The 19,765-nt window shown below is 34.1% G+C and overlaps 1 protein-coding gene across 1 annotated transcript in view; it reads left to right on the top strand.

Moving 5' to 3' along the window:
• The window catches only part of RYR2 (ryanodine receptor 2), a gene marked incomplete at both ends in the record, with an annotated part of 441,781 nt that overhangs the window by 376,680 nt on the left and 45,336 nt on the right, over nucleotides 1–19,765 (top strand). The window contains 7 exons of the mRNA XM_082305460.1: nucleotides 1,378–1,481; nucleotides 2,092–2,143; nucleotides 2,289–2,342; nucleotides 11,965–12,064; nucleotides 12,952–13,031; nucleotides 15,051–15,127; nucleotides 16,441–16,514. Of these exons, the coding sequence (XP_082161586.1) occupies nucleotides 1,378–1,481; nucleotides 2,092–2,143; nucleotides 2,289–2,342; nucleotides 11,965–12,064; nucleotides 12,952–13,031; nucleotides 15,051–15,127; nucleotides 16,441–16,514 (541 nt within the window). The remainder of the gene's footprint in view (nucleotides 1–1,377; nucleotides 1,482–2,091; nucleotides 2,144–2,288; nucleotides 2,343–11,964; nucleotides 12,065–12,951; nucleotides 13,032–15,050; nucleotides 15,128–16,440; nucleotides 16,515–19,765) is intronic.

The raw sequence follows: 19,765 nt of genomic DNA, 5'->3' as shown, positions 1-19,765 counted from the left end.
AAAAGAGAAAGGTCAGCATCCTAAATGAGATTGAAATAAAGAGCAGGGGAAGACCTCCATAATGGTGAGATATAACTAGAGTTATAATTCGCATTGTTCAGATCTTGTTATTGATACTGAAACTATTGTCACATATTGCAAAATGTGAAATTAACTTTGTATAGCCATCATAGACTAGCATGTGAAACAATCATTGTACATATATGTCAACTAAAGTGAATCCTCAGCTGCAACCAGTCATGTTTGGTACAGCTGAGTGGAAAAGGTGGACTTCACAGGCACATATGAAGGTGTAGTACACAGAGATGTATAAGCATTCCCATAGGAATGTATTTGACGCTAGCACACACAATTTTTTTTCTTAATAAGCAAAAAATCCATTTTCCTTTTATCTGTTATGTGACCAACCCTTCCTTATCGCTATCAGTTAACATCTGACATTATAATAATTTCTTACTTGCGCAGTCTTATCAATGCATGGAATTCTTTTTATCTGTATTTTAGTGTATACTGCTAGGTGAAAACAAGGAGGAAGAGTGGGCATAATTTATGCAACCAATTTTCTTTGAGCTACCAGATGCTTTGTAGAAAAGTGTGTCTGGACAAAGCAGTTTTGTTAATAACTTGATATGCAAAATTTACTTTCTAAAATATCTTTTGACAAAAGACAAGAAGTCAGAGGACAGATTTTGTATAGATTTTTTTCAAAACACTGCTTTGGTGGTTGCCATTATAGTATTTAGGACTACGTTTTTCTTTTAGAGTGATCTAACTAGAGCTGTCTAAACCTGAAAGCAAAATACCCACATGAAAAAAAACTATTTATGTGTGTGTATATATATATTATTGAATGATATATAATATTTTTTAGACATTATTGATTTGTCATTTTCTAAAATTCTACATCCTGTCGGCATTACTGTTTTTGGTAGATATGGCTCCTTCTCTCTAAAACTACTGATGAGCTTCAAGTTTGGATTTCTTCTCCCTCAAAGTCTCTCAGAGTTCCTCAGCGAACATTCTACCTGACACAAGACTTGGAACAGAGGATTCTAATTTTTAGCTGATGAAGCTTGTTAACATAGAGAGGAACAGACAATATAATTTTCATATAAAATATTAATATAAAAAATTATTTTTAAAATCTAGGGAAGAGGGTTAATTTTTATGAGGAGAGGAAATCCAAAGCTTTGTAAATGGCATCATCTTTGTAAGTCTTCATGGTCATAAAGACGGTCAGGATTCAGGTTTTTCCTACTTGGAACTTGTTTCCTCCTGGTTTTCCAAATCAAAATCACATATGTGAGTATTTAATGTTTAAAAAATTGCACAGAGTAAAACACTGAATATACTCTTTAAATCTTTTTTTCCCTAAAGAAACCTGGGGAGGAACCACCAGAAGAAGATGAAAGCCTTAAAAGAGTTGATCCTTTACATCAACTTATTCTGCTCTTCAGTCGAACAGCCTTGACTGAAAAATGGTAGGGATGGTGTGAGAGACCGCAGAGTGTATGCAGAATTTCAGATTACTCCTGTATTTGAATGTATACATGTCTCTGTTCAAGTGAGATTGCATAGGCTAGGTCAAAACATGTGTGTATGTACATATGGTGAGTGTGAGTTACACTCAAACCTCTCCAGTCTGTGGTATGTAAAGAGATTTTAACATGACTGATAAGGAGACGTAAGGAGTTTTCTAGAGACAAATAGGTGCCCCTATACACATTTTCACAGTTACGGATGCTGTGTTCAGGACTTATTACACCTCTCTCTTCTGTCTGTGTACCCCATTGGCAGTTATATTTTGAATGGGAAATATAAGTATATTCTAGGTATAATTGAAAAATTATCTACGTTCTCTTCGTTGGAAGGTGTTTATGAATTTCTGAGCACTGTTTTGTAGCTGGCTTTACTTTTCAGTTTGTATTGGTTAATCAAGTCCTCATTTTCCAAAAAGACTTTTGTAATGAGTTATGAACATGGAAATCCTTTAAAAAGATTTTTAAGGTGCTTAAAAATAATTTGGTGCTCCAGTTCTACTATAATGGCTCTAATCTTCCTCATTTTCCCTTTCCTCTCTCTATTAACCAGCAAATTGGAAGAAGATTTCCTGTATATGGCTTATGCTGATATTATGGCAAAGGTAACTTTTTTGCTATTTTTTGCATCTTTCCTGTTTTAATAAAATTAATGGAGATGATCAAGAGAAATTACATGTAAAGTGAAGGAAGGCTTAGCCCCCCACACCCCGACTTACCAGTAAATGTTTTCTTTCTACATGGTATCAGAGCTGCCATGATGAAGAAGACGATGATGGTGAAGAAGAAGTGAAGAGTTTTGAAGTAAGATTATACTTCTGTTTTGTTTTTCTTGTCATGTTAGACATTATTTCATAGCTTCCAAATGACATTTATGTTTCTTGGTTCATGGCTTACTGCAGCTTATTATGCCAGTGAACTGCATGTCAGAAGGTGGAGTGGCAGATATGAATGACCAGATTCATAGTAGTAAAACAAAAACATATGTAGTATCACATAATATAAGATTATATAGAGTAATTTAATGGATCTTATGTTTATCTGATTGACTTTAACTTTTTAGTTGTCGAAGAGAAATATTATGGGTAGTAACTTATTCTGGAAGTCTGATAATAACAGGCTGTATCTCGTAAAGTATCACATCTTACCTTTAGTTTGGATGGTTAAAATACTGAAATAATACTGCTTTTTGCAGTAGTCATTTACATTCAGTAACAGTAATTTATACAGTATTTTTATGTTCACATATATACATTAGTGCTTCTTAGTAAAAGGTAAGCTTTTATTCATCAATATTGCCAAGCTTTTTCTTATGTTGAGAATAGGAAATCTGTATTTATTGTTGTTTAATGTTGAGTTTTTAGTGATCATCACTGTATAAAGAAGCACACTTACATGAGCTGATTACAAGAGTAAGAGATGAGTCCTTGTCATGTGTTTGCTCTAGGATCTGTCTCTCTTTTTCCATTAATAAAATGGAGTTTACAAGAAATTTGTCTGTTCTGAGGGGCACTGAGGGAATTAGCTTGTTAATATTTAATATATTTTAGCATATTCTAATTCTGACATTAAAAGTTGTCTTATCTTTCAAAACAATTAATACGTACATTTAATATCTTTACTAAAACAACGAAACAAGAAATACATGCTTTTATTATTTCTTTAAAATATTTCTAAATATACTGATTGATTTAATATTAAACTGCCTGTGTTGTTTTGATTTTTGAGGAGTGGTTTGAGGCATGTTTACTTTTACTCCCACTGTACACATCAGATATTTTGTATGTTTTCTACGTGATGCTGCATGAGATAGCAATGAATTATTTAAGTACATATTCCCTATTTGGTTGTATACAGAAATCAGAAATAATACCAATACCAAATTCTTTTCAGTTACTCAGAAGTTCTAGTCCACTTGAGTTACAACTAACGTACCCCATATATAAATTTCTGTTTCTTGGTAAATACCTAAGTATGAATCCAAATTTCGGTGCTTTTTTGTTTTGATTTTGGTTTTGTTTGTGTTCCCCCCCCCCCCGAAATACAACGTATGTCATATCATTGACTAAACAAAGAACATTTATTTCTGTAAGCTTCTTTCAGTTAGCCCATGCATGCTTGTTAGATATCAAATATCTTGTGCTTATAAATGTGAAAATTTATAAATAGAAAGTCATTGAGGTGAATGAACAAATTTATCAGTAAACAGTTTATTAGTGCTCCTTACCTAAATTGTAATGGATTCCTTGTTCAGCATTGAACTTCATCCTTTGAGAGAAGATCCTATTCATTTGTTTCTCATAATTATTTTTTCTGTAGCTATGAAACATGTTCAAATAATGTACTAATCTGTTCAAAAGACAATTTTGTGTATGTATTTGGTCAGTCACCTGCAGAAAAAAAATTTTGGACTTCTTTTTCTTATTACTATTTCGCTTCTTGTCCTTGCCCTTCCTTAAGGTGACAGGATCACAACGCAGCAAGGTAAAACAAAAAAATATGTGTGTATTTGTCTGGGTCTAATTTTGTGATTTTTTTTTTAGGCCCAACATCTTGGATAAGTTCAACTAAAGGGTCTTGAAAACATTTTTAACATTTCAGTTTCAGCATGACATCTCTACAAACCCTTCCTGTGCACAAACTCTTTTTAAAGACTCCAAGAATTATTTATGCAAAATACGTCATATAAAATTACGTTGCCATTCTGGGGAAAACAGAGTGTCATTTGGCTTGTTCATATTGTTTTGCTGTTCTTGCCTTTTGTGCATCAATTATCTTCTTTCTGGTTATAATTTAATTTGAAGGATTAAAATAATTCATTTGGCTCTTAATGGAAAGCAGTTGGACTTCAGCAGACATGCGTTTCTGATACAGTAGTAGAATTCTGTTTCCAGTGTTTGTCACAGAGAGAGCATCAATTATATTATAGTTTAGCTATGATTCAGATCCTTTGGAATAGGCTGAGTCCCTAGCCTTCATTGTGATAGTATTTGATAAAAACTCCATAACTACTCCATACATGAAGGGATTCCTAGTTGTTCCATGTTTTGTCGAAAAACATAGAGGCAATAGCTCTGAAATTTCAGTGTTAATTTTTTCTATTGACTCAATTTCTTATGCAGTCTTTTCTGTCTCATCATGAAAGTCTCACCATTTGTTTCTAAAAAGTGGCCCATGGCTTAAGCACCAGCCTACTTGCCTACTTCATGCAAGTAGAAGTCTCGGTTCCCATTGTTGACTCAGGCTGCTTGTTGACAGCGCTGCAAGGTTGATGTTCTGAGAGGAGGTATGGTGTGTGGGGTAGCTAATTTTTGGTTCTGAGGTGTTTAAATATAGTTATTTGCGCTGTGGCTAATGGCACCTAGACTAAGTAGAGATGACTTGCTTGAGATTGGGAATGCACAGATTTAGCTGATGGTCAGGCTCCAGCTAGTAGCTTCAAAGTTCATTGCCTATGGCAATATGGGGAACAATTATAACCTTCTCCATTGAAAAGAGCAATTTTGGTGTTTTGTTTGCTAGCACTTCTATTAACATTCAATTCACAAAAGAAAGAGGTTCCCATGCAGCTGTGGAAAGAGAAGATGTGTTCCAGGATCAACTTCACTCTTACTCTTTCAAAAGTTTGCACAGATCGGTTCCACCTTCATACGATAAAGGCATTATCCTGGAAGATGAATGTGCTCACACAGATTCACAAAAAGTTGTTTAAAAGGTATTGTAATTGCCACAAACACAAAGTACATATTACAAAACCCCAAAGGAAGTATATAAGCAATCTAATAGTATAATTTCTTCTCTGTTTATTCCATTAATTCAGCTATTCAAATACTACATGTCTACCACTCTGCCTACCTGGTTACCGTACACTAAATGCTATATTCTCCATAGAAAATTTTCTGTCTTGCTGATTGAGAAGTGTTTTAAAAGGGAAAAAACACAACAATAAATAATCCTTCCTTCCTTCATAGATGACAGGGAACAGTTGTAAAGATATGAGACCATATATTCCAGCTGTGTGTCTGTGTGTGTGCATATGTGTGTTTCTTTCTGTCTGTCTCAAAGTTCAATGTTGAAGGCAGTTCTTTTATTCCATATCTGTGTGCATGTGAAAAGACTGACTATTCAATTTGTATGGCAATAAAACTCTACTACTCCTCTAGACTTTAAAAGTGTGTGATGTTTGCAGTCCTGAATCTTTTCACAGTCAGAGCAACAGAGACCTTTGGGCAAGCTTAGAATGCGATAAAACCGACAAGTGTATTTTATCGGCAATTTTCGTGCCCATATCTCGTGCAGTGTAGTCTTATTTTTGTACAAATACTCTGTATTGGGATCACTGTGTGGGCAGTAGGGAGGTCACAATATAAACCCACAATAAAGTTGTCTGTGCCTGTCTGCATTTGCCTGCTAGTATTTACTTTGAATTATTATGATTATCTTTGCTCCTTGCCCTTTGTCTCTTAAGTTAACTTTCTATCATATTGAACAGACGCTCAACTGACTCCCTGTAGAGTTGGTGTCACTGTCCCCCTTGATTCTATCTGATAGGAAATTCTTTCCAATCAGTGTGTTTCACTAGCTGAGTGTAAATAGGTTTCTGCATTTGAGTCACTGACTCTACTAGTTTGTTACATATTAATGCGCTCTAAATACATGTAGGATGGGAACTCAAAAAAAGGAATCAAAACCTAGCTCATCTTTTTAAAATCTGTTGCTTTAAATTGGCACTTCACAGAAAGACAAGAAATGGGGGAGACAGAGCTTCCTATCTCAGTTTTCTTCATCTCTGTTACTGGTAGCAACTTTTTTGATAGACTTTTGTAGTCACTAGGTTTTTGTCAAAATGATACATTGTGCTGTCATTTATCTCAGGCACAGGAAGACTGGCAAGTCTCAGTGCGTACAAATAATGCAAGCTCTTGAGGCTCTAGCCCATTGGAGATGGTCACTGTTATCTCTCACTGTCACAAAGCCTTGCATAAATGGAGTGACCATATACGATGTATTTACAATAAGTAACTGTTTTTGTTAAAGAATGATACGAATTAAGGTCAGACTCCATGATCAATATATCAGTTCTTAGGAATTAAACATTCCAATTAGTATGCAAAAATGTGTTTCTCATTAGTTTTTCCTACCCATAATGGAATGGATGCAACATAATTTTTTTATTATTTTATTATTATTATTATTTTGTCACCCAACTTTAAATAAGAAAGGGTGACACAGTTTGAAAGTAATGTGTAGTTTTATAGCTATGTACCATTGGAGAAAAAAATTGGAAACTGAGAATACATAAATTTGAAAGTCACCCGATACAGTATTTTTCCTTTTAGAGACTCAATGCTTTGTCATTTCCTATTGGCTTGAATGGGAATGAATATGTTGAGTGATCTCATCAGCATGGCAAGAATATGGAGGCAGTATGTAGGAAACAAAACTAGCTTCCTTGCCAGGGAGGAAGATAGAAATGAATGACAGTATAAACATGATGACATCGTTAAAGATATTGCTACAGGCTGAAATGGAGGCATTTTAACCACAACAAAACGTGTGGTGAAGGTTTTATTTCAGGATATCTTTATTCCTGTGCATTTGTAGCTCAAATTTAATGCTATTTTAACACAGAGTAGTATTTTGTTTAGTTTAGTGTATAGGTTTTTTTGTTTCTTTTATAATTATGTATTGTATGAACAAAATCTATTTGTAATATAACATTAAAGTTTTTAATACAGATTGTTCAAATGCTAGGAAATGTGAAATATAATGTTGATAAAACAATCCTTACTTTGTGCCCATGTGGATTATTGTGCTGACTATTGGTATTGAGTAACATAGTTATGTCATAAAATATAATGATATGACATGATAAATTCTTTTCCTCCCAAGCGTTTATTACTGGGGAGAGTTAGCAGAACACCAGTACTTCTTTCTCTGAATACTGGTGTGAATACAAGAAATAATTTTGATGAAAGATTGCTATAATTCTTGTGTCTTTTCAGCTGTTACATTGTGAAGCATATAACAGCTATTTGCTATCTTGTCTGAAATTTGTTCAAAATTCATTAATAAGTTGGTTTGTTCCTCCTAAATTGTCTTTTTTTCCTAGATACTTTTTAGATCAATGCTACTTCCTTTTCTCTCATCTCACTATATTACAAAGTACTTACGTTAATGCCCAAGAAAGCTGAATGTTGTTTACAGCCAATCAAATCAAAACAACCTTTTTTGCATACATGTTTTTCCTAGCTACATCTTACTTTTATTGCTATTATTTGTTTAGCACCAAAAGTGATAAAGATGAACGCAGGGAATGTTTTCAGATTTTATGAAGTCATTGAGTTAAGGTAGAGTAGATAAAAGCATTTGTTTACTTAAAAATATTTAATAAGTCCTGTACTACAGGAAGTCTACCAGTGTCTTAAAGTCTTGTAAAGAATTATTACATTCAAAATAAATAGCTGTAGTTTTGAGGAAATGAAAAAATTGCTAACAGACTGCCACTGACTGCATATATCTAAGGATGTGGTGGTTAATTTATGAACCTATTTATCATTTTTAGTGATAATACTTAGACACCACTTTCAAGCATTTTCAGAACTATTTACTGTATCATGGAAGTAATATCAAATGATAGAAGGCTTATAGATGCCTGGCTTTGAGACATGTCAGTATTCCTAAACTAGGGAAGAGTACACAGAACAAGAAAGCACAGCAGGTGGCAGAGAAATGGCTTTAGAATGGCCATTTATTTCTTACAAAACTCACTTTTGAGATCAACTGTATTTTAATTATTTTATGTGCTAGCAGTTTAGTAGTCTCTAAATTTTCTGTTTACCTTATTCTTATATTTTACCATCTGTACTTTAAAGAATTCCTTTTGTTGTATGATAATATCAATAATGACAGGTTTCAATATAGAAAGGGTACTTCAACTCAGTGAGGTATAAGTAATGGATATCATATCAGCTAGTTAAAAATTACTTTTCAGCTAGAAAAAAATCTTTTGGGGTTGAGACTTTCAGCAGAAGCAGAAATATGAGTGTGAAATTGCAGGGATTGAAATATTTTTTTTAAGTAATATGGAAAGCATATTTGATAAACTCCTCTAACACTCTTAAAATCCTACATATTTAATCTTCAGGAAATATAATGCATTATGTTTTCATTTTGTGTATATTCTTTTTATAGCTGATGAAGTCCAAAATGAGTGATTTAGGAAAAATTCAACTTTATTTATAGAGGATAAACAGCATGTATTGAGCTTAAATGCTTAATATATATATATATAGAGAGATATATATAAAGATTCTGCTTGAGCACTTGATGTTATACTTTAATACATAGCTTGTACTCACGCGTGCCTGACACCGAAATTAACAGATGTTTTGCCAGTGTAAGACCTGTCTAATAGGATTTATTCTCTGGACTAAACAGAGGTCTTGAAAAGTATAAAATATGAAGACAATTCAAAGGAGAAGGATTCATCTTAGAATAGTTGAGTGGAAAGTAATTTCTTCCCTTTACATCTTTTTGTTTATTCCGTTTACTCTTCAACTATTTCATAATTTCATATTAAAAAAAAAAGAAGAATGCTCTGTAGAAGTACGATCATACGCCTGCACTCCATGGCTGCAGGCTTAGTGGTAGGAGCAAAAAAACCTCTCCATATGGCTTAGCTCCAAGGGAGAGTCCAAGAATCATTCTTTGTATGGATTATGAGATGATAAAGAATTTCAGTGGTGCAATTGTCAGTAAAAGCTCCTATTTAGTTTTTGCAAGTTTGTTGCCTACAAATTCAAACTCAAACTTGTGGTTTTGCCCAATGTGTGGTTTTTTGGCATATGGTTGCTTGTAATGATTTAAAAAACAAAGAAATACAATGAAGTAGACAATATTTGAGTCTCTGCTTTCAAAGAGTATGATGAAAAGAGTTTCCTTGGTTTGGTAGGTTGCTGGAGAAAGTCTATAATGTGGGAATACATGTATGTACATTTCTGAGCGGGCAGCTTTTTCCCCATATAAATGGCAAACACCCAAGATAAAACAGACTTGGTTTTCTTTGAGTTTGTTTTTTTTTTTTTTAATTCTGGTAAATAACTTTAAATGTTTCATTTAACATGAAGTATTTTTGCTATTGTTGTGATGGTTTTGTGAATGACAGAAAATTCAAACCACTAGCTAATTTTTTTGGTAGTTTTCTTGACAGCAACTGTGTCAAGCACAATAAAGAGCAAAAAACTGTGCTGGTAGCACAGATAACAGTGTTAGCAGTAAGCACATCTTAGAAAAATGGGGATACCTTGACCCGCCAGCGGCTCTATTAATTTAGTATACTTTGTATGCAATGGGTGGCCCACTTCATACCAGCTCTGCCATCACATATTTTTATATATATGTATTAACATTGCATGGAGAAAGCAACAGTGAAAAAGCATTGTCAAGCTGAAGAAGGAACCATGATCTTTGGGGGTTATCAACAAAGGAATGGTTGCTTTTAGAAGAAATGTTTGTGGTGTGGTTTTGTTCGTGGATTTTTTTTTTTTTTTTTTTTTTTGGTCTGCTTTGTTACTAGTCACCTAGACAGCTTGATTTCCATGGAAAATGTCACTCTTCTCACTTTTAAGCTGCTTGGCAATGCCTGTTTCTACTGTTCTTCTATAGTGCCATTGCAAGAAGGCTACATACCCTTCTTTTAGTCTGTAGATATGCAGATACATGCTCACTATAAGCATTCTTATAAACTTCTCAAAAAAATATTGTATAATGAAAGTAGTATAGCTGATGTTAGGCTTGTGAACAAAAGTGAATAATAAATCTTGCAATGGAAGAAGAATGAAAGATTGTTGGGTCTAAAACTAAAAGTAACTAGAAATAGGAAATAGTTTTTAAAAAAAAAAGAAACACTGATCAATTTTCAGTGGCATCTGAAGCAAATGAAAATATTTTATTGTAGCTATATTGAACCTGTGATGTCATGATTTTCTGGTGGTTTGTGCGTGTGGGGTGTGTGTGTGTGTATGTGTGTATGCTTCTGTTTTGTTTTTGTTGAAGTCCCAGGAAGAGGTTTAAACATGAAGGCAAAACTTTCAAACCTTAGCATGGCTAAATATGAAGCAAAGCTGCCATTTTTTTTTTTTTCCTTTTTGTGCCTCCATCTAGATCTGTCACATAATTTAAAGAAAAAAGAAAGATACAATTTAACCACAGGAGAGCTAATAGTGTGAAAAAAAAAACCCTGATGAATTTTGTTTCCGCAGCACGATATTATCAAAGATTTAAGAAACAAATTTGCCAGCCTCGGCGAGAACTCTCTGGTAACAGCATAAATGTCTGTGTTGGTTTGCTTTTGAGTTAAAGGTTTCTTTTTCATTCATTTGAACATATTTCTCCTTTTTACCTCTTCTTTTTTAATTTATTATTCATACCCTCTATTTAGCAAGCCTTCATTTTTTAAACCTCTTCCATCTTCCAATGTCTTTTTTCCGTAACTTGGATGGAAAGTTTATGGCAGCAAAGCTGTCATTCTGGCTACTTCTGCTGCAGCTGTTCCTGCTTTTAGGTCATACATGTTTTGGGCGTTGTGTTTTTGGACATGATACTAACTGATTGTGTCATGTTCTTTTTGAGTAAGCTTTTTACCACGCCATCCGATGGACTTACTGTCATAGGGCTCTATGCAACTTCCATTTTGCAACTTATACTGCTTAGTCATCCTCAATTCTCCAGCAAACTTCAATTAACTTGGTGAAAGATCAAACTCATATGGAATTAACTGTGCCTTTATGTTTGCTCTTTATGTTCTTCTTTATGTTTTCGGTAGTAGTTTAAATTATAAAGAACAAACTTCACCATTGCTCAAGCAACGCCATGCAGTATTGTTTGTTGCCGCTAGAGAATGCAAAATATAAAAGCACAGTGTATTCTATCAAATATTCTGTTGGTAAGGTGGGCAATCTATATTGTAATATAATGATATGTTTTAAAAAAAATTCCGAGATGCTTCTGGTACTCTGGTATTCATCAACAACTTGCAACTCAAGAGCCGCATACTGAGCAGTATGAAGTTATGGTCATGCTATAGAAGATTATTAAGAGTATGAACTGTTATACAAAAACATGGCACAAAAGTGCAAGTTTGATATATGCAGTATATATATATAATGAACATGGGCTTTGAACTAACCTAATGATTTACAATTGAGATGACTCTTTTCAGATAAACTGCTAAAAGCATAATAAAGAAAAATACCAAGGGGAGAATATTACTTGAACATGTTAAATATCTGTTCAGTAGCATTGTATGTATTAAAATGGTCCATGATGTTGCCATAGAGCCCATATACTAAGAGAAAACCAAAAACCTTTGGAGAACTGATAGTAACTGAAGTCCTCATCTTAAATGACTGGAATTTTTATTCAGGAAAAAGAAATGGAAAAGCAAAAACTTCTGTATCAACAAGCCAGACTGCATGACCGCGGTGCTGCTGAGATGGTTCTGCAGACCATCAGTGCTAGTAAAGGTAATGTTTTGTTGTACAGATTACATATTAAACCTTATTTCCAATGATCTTTGAAATGACTGTAATTCTTCTTGGGCAAAACCTGCAGATATCTGGCACTAAATTTTACTTTCAAAATGCACGCAAAGTTTCAAAAATTATTGGCAGCTAATCCAGAAAAGTGTAATGAATAATTCTCATGAGGTTATTGTTGTTGTTGTTGTTATTAATTTTTCTAGTGATGATTGAGAGGAAGCGTGAAAAAGTTTATAGCTTTAGCAGTATGTAATGACAAAAAGGCCCCAGATTCTGGGACATGGTTTTGAAGTAGGTGTAGACTTTGGTGCTTTTTTTCCCCCAATGTAAATGTGTAAATGATGCTTTTGTCCCTTAGCACCATCTCACTCTAAGGTTTGATACTTTCATTGTCTGTTCTGTGATTTGTTTCTACAGTATTGATGTTTTAAAAATTCCTGTTTACAAATTTCATTTACTGTGACTATATGCTTTGGATCATTGTCATTTTCTGAAGAAAGAGAGGAAAAAAAATCTAGGCTGGCATGCAGAGGAGACACACTGTTAAACTGTAAAGCTAGCTTAAAATTGTGCACCCAGCTTTAAATCAACTCTTGGATGCTCTAGCAAATGAAACATCATTTATATTCGTTGAGTTCAGTTCTTCCTGTCTTGTATCTTCTTTTGTGTGCTGTGTATACTTCACCTCTGTAGGCGCTCAGGAGGATATTAAATCACACCTAGAGATGATGAAAAAAAAGTAGATCTGTTTTACAAGAGAAACAAAAAGGCCTCTCCTGATAAATTGCCATTTAAGTCATTGTACGTGTAAGTTAATAGAACATTCTTTTTTTTATGTATGATCTAAAAGTATATTTTAAAATAATTTTAAGGTGAGATGGGGCCAATGGTTGCAGCTACCCTAAAGCTAGGGATTGCCATCTTAAATGGAGGAAATTCTACCGTTCAACAGGTAAGGTACTAATTTATTTTCACCCATTCTAGTCAGTATCGATCTTTATGCCATGGTTGTTATTGTTGTAGTAGTGCGTTATGTAATATGACTGTTTGTCAGATGCTGTTTATCCTCTTACTCTCATTCACAGAAGAAAATAGTGTACAAAAGTACCTTGTTTGCTAGGTGTATATTTCTTATTTTTATACATATAATTAATCTCCAGAATACAAGGCTAAAAGCAATTTGTTTTGCACTTCAGCTGAAAGGGGGAAATTTTATGTTAAATCATTAACTTCTAGAGGAATTCTGTGGGAGGGAAGGATTTCTTGGGAGATCGCCACGGTCCTGTAGCCAGTCGAGCAAAATTGCTCACCCCAGTCTTCACCAAAAAAAAATCTTGCACAACTTCAGAAGTCCTTAGCTTATGCCATGAAGAGTCTTGGTGATAAAAGCAGAGAACTCAAACTTGATTTACTAATCTATAGTAAGATAATGTGGTGAGCAGTGGACAAGTCTGATATGTTAACAGTATTCCGCACTGTTGAAGAGAAGTGACTGATAGAGAGTACATTCAGTGTTCTGTACTAGTTGAAGATTCCTGAGTCCAGAAGGCTTCATACCTGCCATTACTACATTGCTGTAGGACAGTTTGAAGAAAACAGACAACTGGGAACAGTTAAGGTCCCAAGTTAAGTAACCACTGAAGCAGCTGAATGCAGTCAAAAATAATGTTCTTTTCAGGGGCTATCGTTACCAGGAATTGACCAGAAAGACCACAAATTGTGCAGAAAAATATCTGCTTGAACCATTGCCAGTTCTTTGTGATGCCATGATATTAAATTAATTAGGAAAATCATTATATTTGTACACAGTTATTTAATCTGAATTTGTAATGCTACAATCTAAATTTTTTAAAATTATTTGATAAAGTCTTAACTAATCAGAATGCAGGAAATAGTTATTAGTACAATTACAATAATACTAATACTAGCAGTCTAAATTACGTACTTATAAAAGCATGAGTAATACAGTTAGAATTGCTGTTTTTTTCAGTTGCCTCATTTCTGCCTATTTTCTCTGGTGTTATGCTCACCTTTCCAATTTTCCTTTAGGTTCTAGGAAAAACTCTTCAGTCTTCCTTGAGAAGAATGGTATGGGTGGGGGGAGAGGTACAGAAGTGGTTTTGAATAGTCGTCATCCTCCTCCTCTGGAGTTCTTTGCTTTGATTAGTACAGCATTGTTGGTGGGGGTGTTCTTTTTCTGTGATCTTGGGTCTACTTAGGGTTATGCTGATACAGTTTGTTAACACTGCTTATATGCTCTTTCATTTTGGAGGTTACTTATGATCCATTTTTCCTATTATTTTTGTTATTTGCAAAAAGAGTTTTACCTCATTCACAACATGAATTCTTGTAGCATTCCTACTAAGACTGATCTTTGAACGTTGTGATTTTTGTCCACAACTGGGACCTCTGATATCACCCGATATCTTCACTCAACAACACATTGCGTTCTAGAATCAGAGTTCACTCCACTGAATAACTTCTTGTTGTTGCAATCTATTATCAGATAGGTATTACACATTACAATAAAGCTAAAACAAATTTAAAAAAGTACTCCCATGACTACTAACAAGCTGTTGCAGCTAAAATAATCTAAACCAAACTGATGTTATGACAAGCCCAGTGTGGTGCTGAAACAGTAGTGTCAATACAAATTTGTAGCCTAGTAGTGGCAAGATTGTATTTATATTAAACACTAAATTCTACTGGCTTTGTTGACATAGGTTACTATCTTTATTTTCCATGTTTTAGGAAGGAATATCCAAAATGGATGACATGAGCATTAAATGTTTTTTATTTTTGATAGCTGGATTTTTCTCTGCAAGACTCTTTTATCTAATTTGTAAATATTAGAGATATTTCAAAGCACTAGCATCACTAGTAATCTAGAATCCATATAGCATTAAGTTAACTAGATTAACACATAGTAAAAATATTAATTCTCTGCACTGATTATTTGTGTTTTCTGCAGAAAATGCTTGACTACCTCAAGGATAAAAAGGATGTGGGATTCTTTCAGAGCCTTGCTGGTCTTATGCAGTCCTGTAGGTAAGAAAATACCTACTTTAAAAATTCATTATTTTGCATTTAGGTTTTATTCCACAGGATTTATAGTTTTGGAAAGATCCTTTACATACTTTTTGCAAACAGCACCAGGGAACTGTAATGTGCTAGATTTGGGGTAAAGGACAAGGTGGTGCTCATGGTATGAAAATCTTCATTGATCTACCTTGGTAAAAGAGCTCTTTTCACAAATGTTCATGGCATTTGTGTCTACTTGAGATATACCAGAAAACAACTCCGGAGTTAGGAGCATTCCTCAGGGGCAAATTCTTAACTCTGGAGGTATCCTGTAATCCTGCAGAGACCAGGTTAATGATCAATGTTAAGTAATCACAAAGATTTTGGGAAAACCCAACTTTGTTAGAAGTCATAACAGGACTTTTTAGAAGGCAGAAAAAGGAATGGAATATTGTGTTTTAATAAACTGTGGAGGTACTGTGACTTTTTTGTCTGTTCATGCTTCTTGACAGTTTATATTGATTTTATATATATAAATCTGTATATGTATTTAAATGTTCCATATCAATAAATAAATATTAACGAACATAGAATGTAGGACTGAAAGTGGCTTCCTGGGTCAAGCAGTTCAGTCTTCTGTTATGTCAAGAGTACCACGTTATATCCTTTTTTCTTAACACTGTCTTTGTCCAAGTTTCATTTTGAAATCAGTGAGGTTTCTTGCCAGCAGAACTACTGCTGTAGTTCATCTACATTCATCTGACTTTGATAAACATTCTTGCTTATGAACAGACGTTATCCATGGCTAGCTGACATGCTAATCTATGAAAGGCAGAACTTTGCAGATTCACAAATGGAAATATATAAGAGTATATGTTCCTTAAATCTGGTTAGTTGAATACGTATTCCCCTTTGGCAGATTCAGTTTTTCAGAACGGGGACAGAGATGAACACTGCATGGAACTAATAATGACATAGTTTAATGGACCTTGCTGCTTGGGATGAACTGGGCTATAATATAAAAGTAGTCAATTATATGGCTTCTTTGTAACCCCTAAAATGAGTATGTATATCATAAACACATACATTCCCTTTTTTTGGTCAGTCATAAAAGAGCTAAATTCTATTGTCATTTGCAAGACAAAAGCAGGTTAAGTCTGTAGAGCTGAGTTTTGTAATCTTGTAGCAGACACGTATATTAAGCCACTGAAATGTATCTTCTTGACACTAGTATGATTATATACTTAAATGAAATCACAAATCCTTCTCTATCTTTCACAAAATGAAATATTACATATATTTAATGAATCACAGGACAAATGTAATTTTTCTCATTGCAGTGTTCTTGACCTAAATGCATTTGAACGTCAGAACAAAGCAGAAGGCCTTGGCATGGTGACTGAAGAGGGATCAGGTACTATCGATTTAACAGAAATGATCCGTGAACTTTTCTCTTCTACATTTGCAGAAGCAAGCTGAATTTGAAAGAACCCTGTGTATATATATATTTAGAGGCTGAAGCTAAAATATGATTCCTAAGAATGGTTTATATTTAATTGGCCTATCCAAGCCCATGCTTGTCAATAGTAAATCACTAGCATGTGTTGAGTTTCAGAACTGTCTCAGAGGACTCTTGCGCATCATTCTGAAGAGGCGAAGACATTACGTGCAAAATTGAAAACAGATTCTAGTTACAAATGGCAGTGTTTCTGCATGTAAAACATTTCAGAAGTCCCTAACCAGTTTCAGCATAAAATGAAATTAGGAGTTCCCACCTGATTTCTTGAACTGTCTTGGCTGGAATCAAAACCAGACCATTTAGTTAAGCTGTAAGTTAAATACTAGCGGTCAAGGGAACTGTATCTACTATTTGGAAAAAAGTCTGCTGGGAAAGCTTTTTCTTTGAAATAATTATTTTCTGTTTGTCTTTGGGGAAATATTACAAAATTTTTGCTTTACTTTTGACTTTGAACCAATTTGGCTTTTTACCCTCGGTGTTGTCAGTTCACTGTCAATTTCTTTCTTCTGTCTGACAGTAAGTTCTACTACTGCCTTACTGTGATTGGAAACATTAGGTTCATTCTTATGTGACTTAATAGAGCTACCAAATCACATTTTCTCCCCTTATCTTCAGTATTTTTCACGCTGCATTTTTATGTTTAAATAGTACAGTGACCTAATCTTTTAACATGTTTTTATCTTAAAAAAAAAAAAAAAAAAAGGTAAAAAAGCTTGACTGTATAATCATTATTACATTTGGGGGTTCATAATTCATACCTGCAACACTGCATATCTCATTGGCTATTGTGCCTGTAGCTCTTTTATGTGGCATATTTCTTGAATATTCAACTGCTTGTCTCAAATCAAAATCATGAACTATTAAATTTGATTGAATAACTTCAAAACTGATCATAAATGCTGCTTCTCTGAAAGTGCTCCCAGTTTAAATTATAGATCAAATCCTGCCAGACTTATATGAGTAAACAAAATAAAGTGGACCCATGTGGATAAAATTTGGTCACAAGATTGTGGATTGAGCACTGATGCAGCTATCTGGCATATAAAGTTTTGGCCGTTACTTTCATGTTTTACTGAAGATTATTCTGCACAATGTTTTGCTCTTCTGGACAACATTTCTACTACTAAATAATTAAATTTATTATTTATAATGTTGGATTTTGAAATGGACTGTCAAGATATTGGCTCATTTTCCTTTTGACCACTGTCTCTATTTCTAGAAATGACTGATTTTGCATGCAAATATAAATAAATCTTTAATCACTGCATAATTGACTCTACCTATGTTAGAGTATTTTTGTGCTTCCTCATTTGAGGGATTTTTTTTAATTTTCTGTTTATCTGATCTTTCTCTTTTAGTACAAAACTAATTTTGCCAAAACCAATATTAACTATATTTTGTATTTGCTAAAAACAATTTCTCAACTTTTTTTTTTCTTTTTTCCCTGTTTCTTTTTCTTTGAACTAATTGTCCTGTCCTCCCTTCCTCAGTCATCACTCATGAGCGTGGTAATTATTAAAAACAACTGCCTATTCTTTATTTTTCCTGCTCTTAGCTTTGTGTCAGCACTGTACAGCTCCTGAACACCATTAGATTTTTTGTTCCTGTAAGACTGTTGAACTAGTGGGTTCTTTCCTATTATTATTACAATTGTGTATTCCAAAATTCTTGGGTTTTGTGTCAACTCTCCCTGCTTTGTTCTTCCTCCCTTTCTCAGGATTTGCACAGTAACTGGCACACTAGATGTAAGAGCAGCAAGCTTTTTTAAAATCTTTTTTTTTTTCTGTTCTTTTTTTATTTCTTTTCATTTTAGTGAGCCCAGTATTTGCAATGGATGAATGTTAAAAAAAAAAAAAAAAAGTATACCTATACATACACAAAGCCTTGTGCTATAGTCCTCCCGTAGTATTTATGTTGTGGATTGAATGTGGCTTTATCGCTGCATTGATTTGTGCAAGCACAGGAAATCAGTGGTGGATCCAGTGAGGATTTGAGGGTGGTTAGTAAGGAGAGGACTTGCACCTGGCTGGGTTTATCTAATGCGGTCAGCAGTTGATACAAGAAAGAGGTGGTGCATCACTGATTTAGAGGAATCAACAATTTTTACAGGTGGTTCTTCCTTGCTCTGAAAGCTACTTGATGTGTTAAGGTTCCGATATCTCAAAGGTTCCTTACTTCAAGTAAAGGAAGAGCTTTGTAGGAGCAGTTGCCATGAGATGTTCCTGTCACCATGAGAAATGAGAATTTAAAATACAAAATGTGTATACCATTCAACAGAAACAATAAGCTCAAACACAGCAGATGTCTTTTCATTAGCCAAATGTTGGGGAGAGGGGTGGTCTGGATTTTTATTTGTTTTCCCAGTGGAAATTTTTTATTTGGCAGATTAACAAAATTCTGCACTTAGGATCATGTGTTTTCATTTTCTTTGTTACTGAGCAGCAGCAATGTCAAGGTATGGTAATTGCACTGTGTCAGAGATTTCTTGGCACAAAGAAATAATATTTGCTAACAGCACCTTTTTTATGTATTAATATCCAGATATTGAAGATTCAAGAAAACAGAACAAAACAAAGCCAAACCAAAAAGAACAGTACTTTTCCTTTTTAGGGTTGCACTATTCTTGATATTATGCTACCTTCAAATAATAATTATTTTTTATATTACAAAGCACACTTTTTTCGATTCATTGAAAAGTAGTTTACATGAGAGCTGTACAGGTACTGGTATTAATACCTGATAGCATTACAAAAGCCCAGCCAGTGTGTCTGTGGGGAAACTCCTGTAGTGAACAATTTCGAAGTATCCTAGATTTTATGGGATACCTGAGATCATTATCTGTTTGCAATCCTATGAATAACCATCTGTAAATACTACAAAGGAAGTACCAAAGGTGTGGAAATGTTTTCTCCCATTCCTTTTTTCGAGGGAGATACTTAGTCTATGAGTAATTAATTACTCCTCAATTAGAGATAATTTTATTGATTCCCAAGGGAACGATGGGATGTAAAATATGTGCACTGTAGCCTGTTTCTCATGTCATCTGAATCTGATGCAGAAGCATATTAATGAGAAATTGTCATTGAGTGTACAGCCTGTAAGCTTGAAACTATTCTTGCTAAAGTCAAAGAAAAACTACTGTTGAT

The sequence above is a fragment of the Platalea leucorodia genome (assembly GCF_965183815.1).
Source record: "Platalea leucorodia genome assembly, chromosome: 3".
In the NCBI taxonomy this organism is placed as follows: Eukaryota; Metazoa; Chordata; class Aves; order Pelecaniformes; family Threskiornithidae; genus Platalea; species Platalea leucorodia.
The sequence above is the reverse complement of the archived record's forward strand: the minus strand, read 5'-3'. Positions and strand labels throughout refer to the sequence as shown.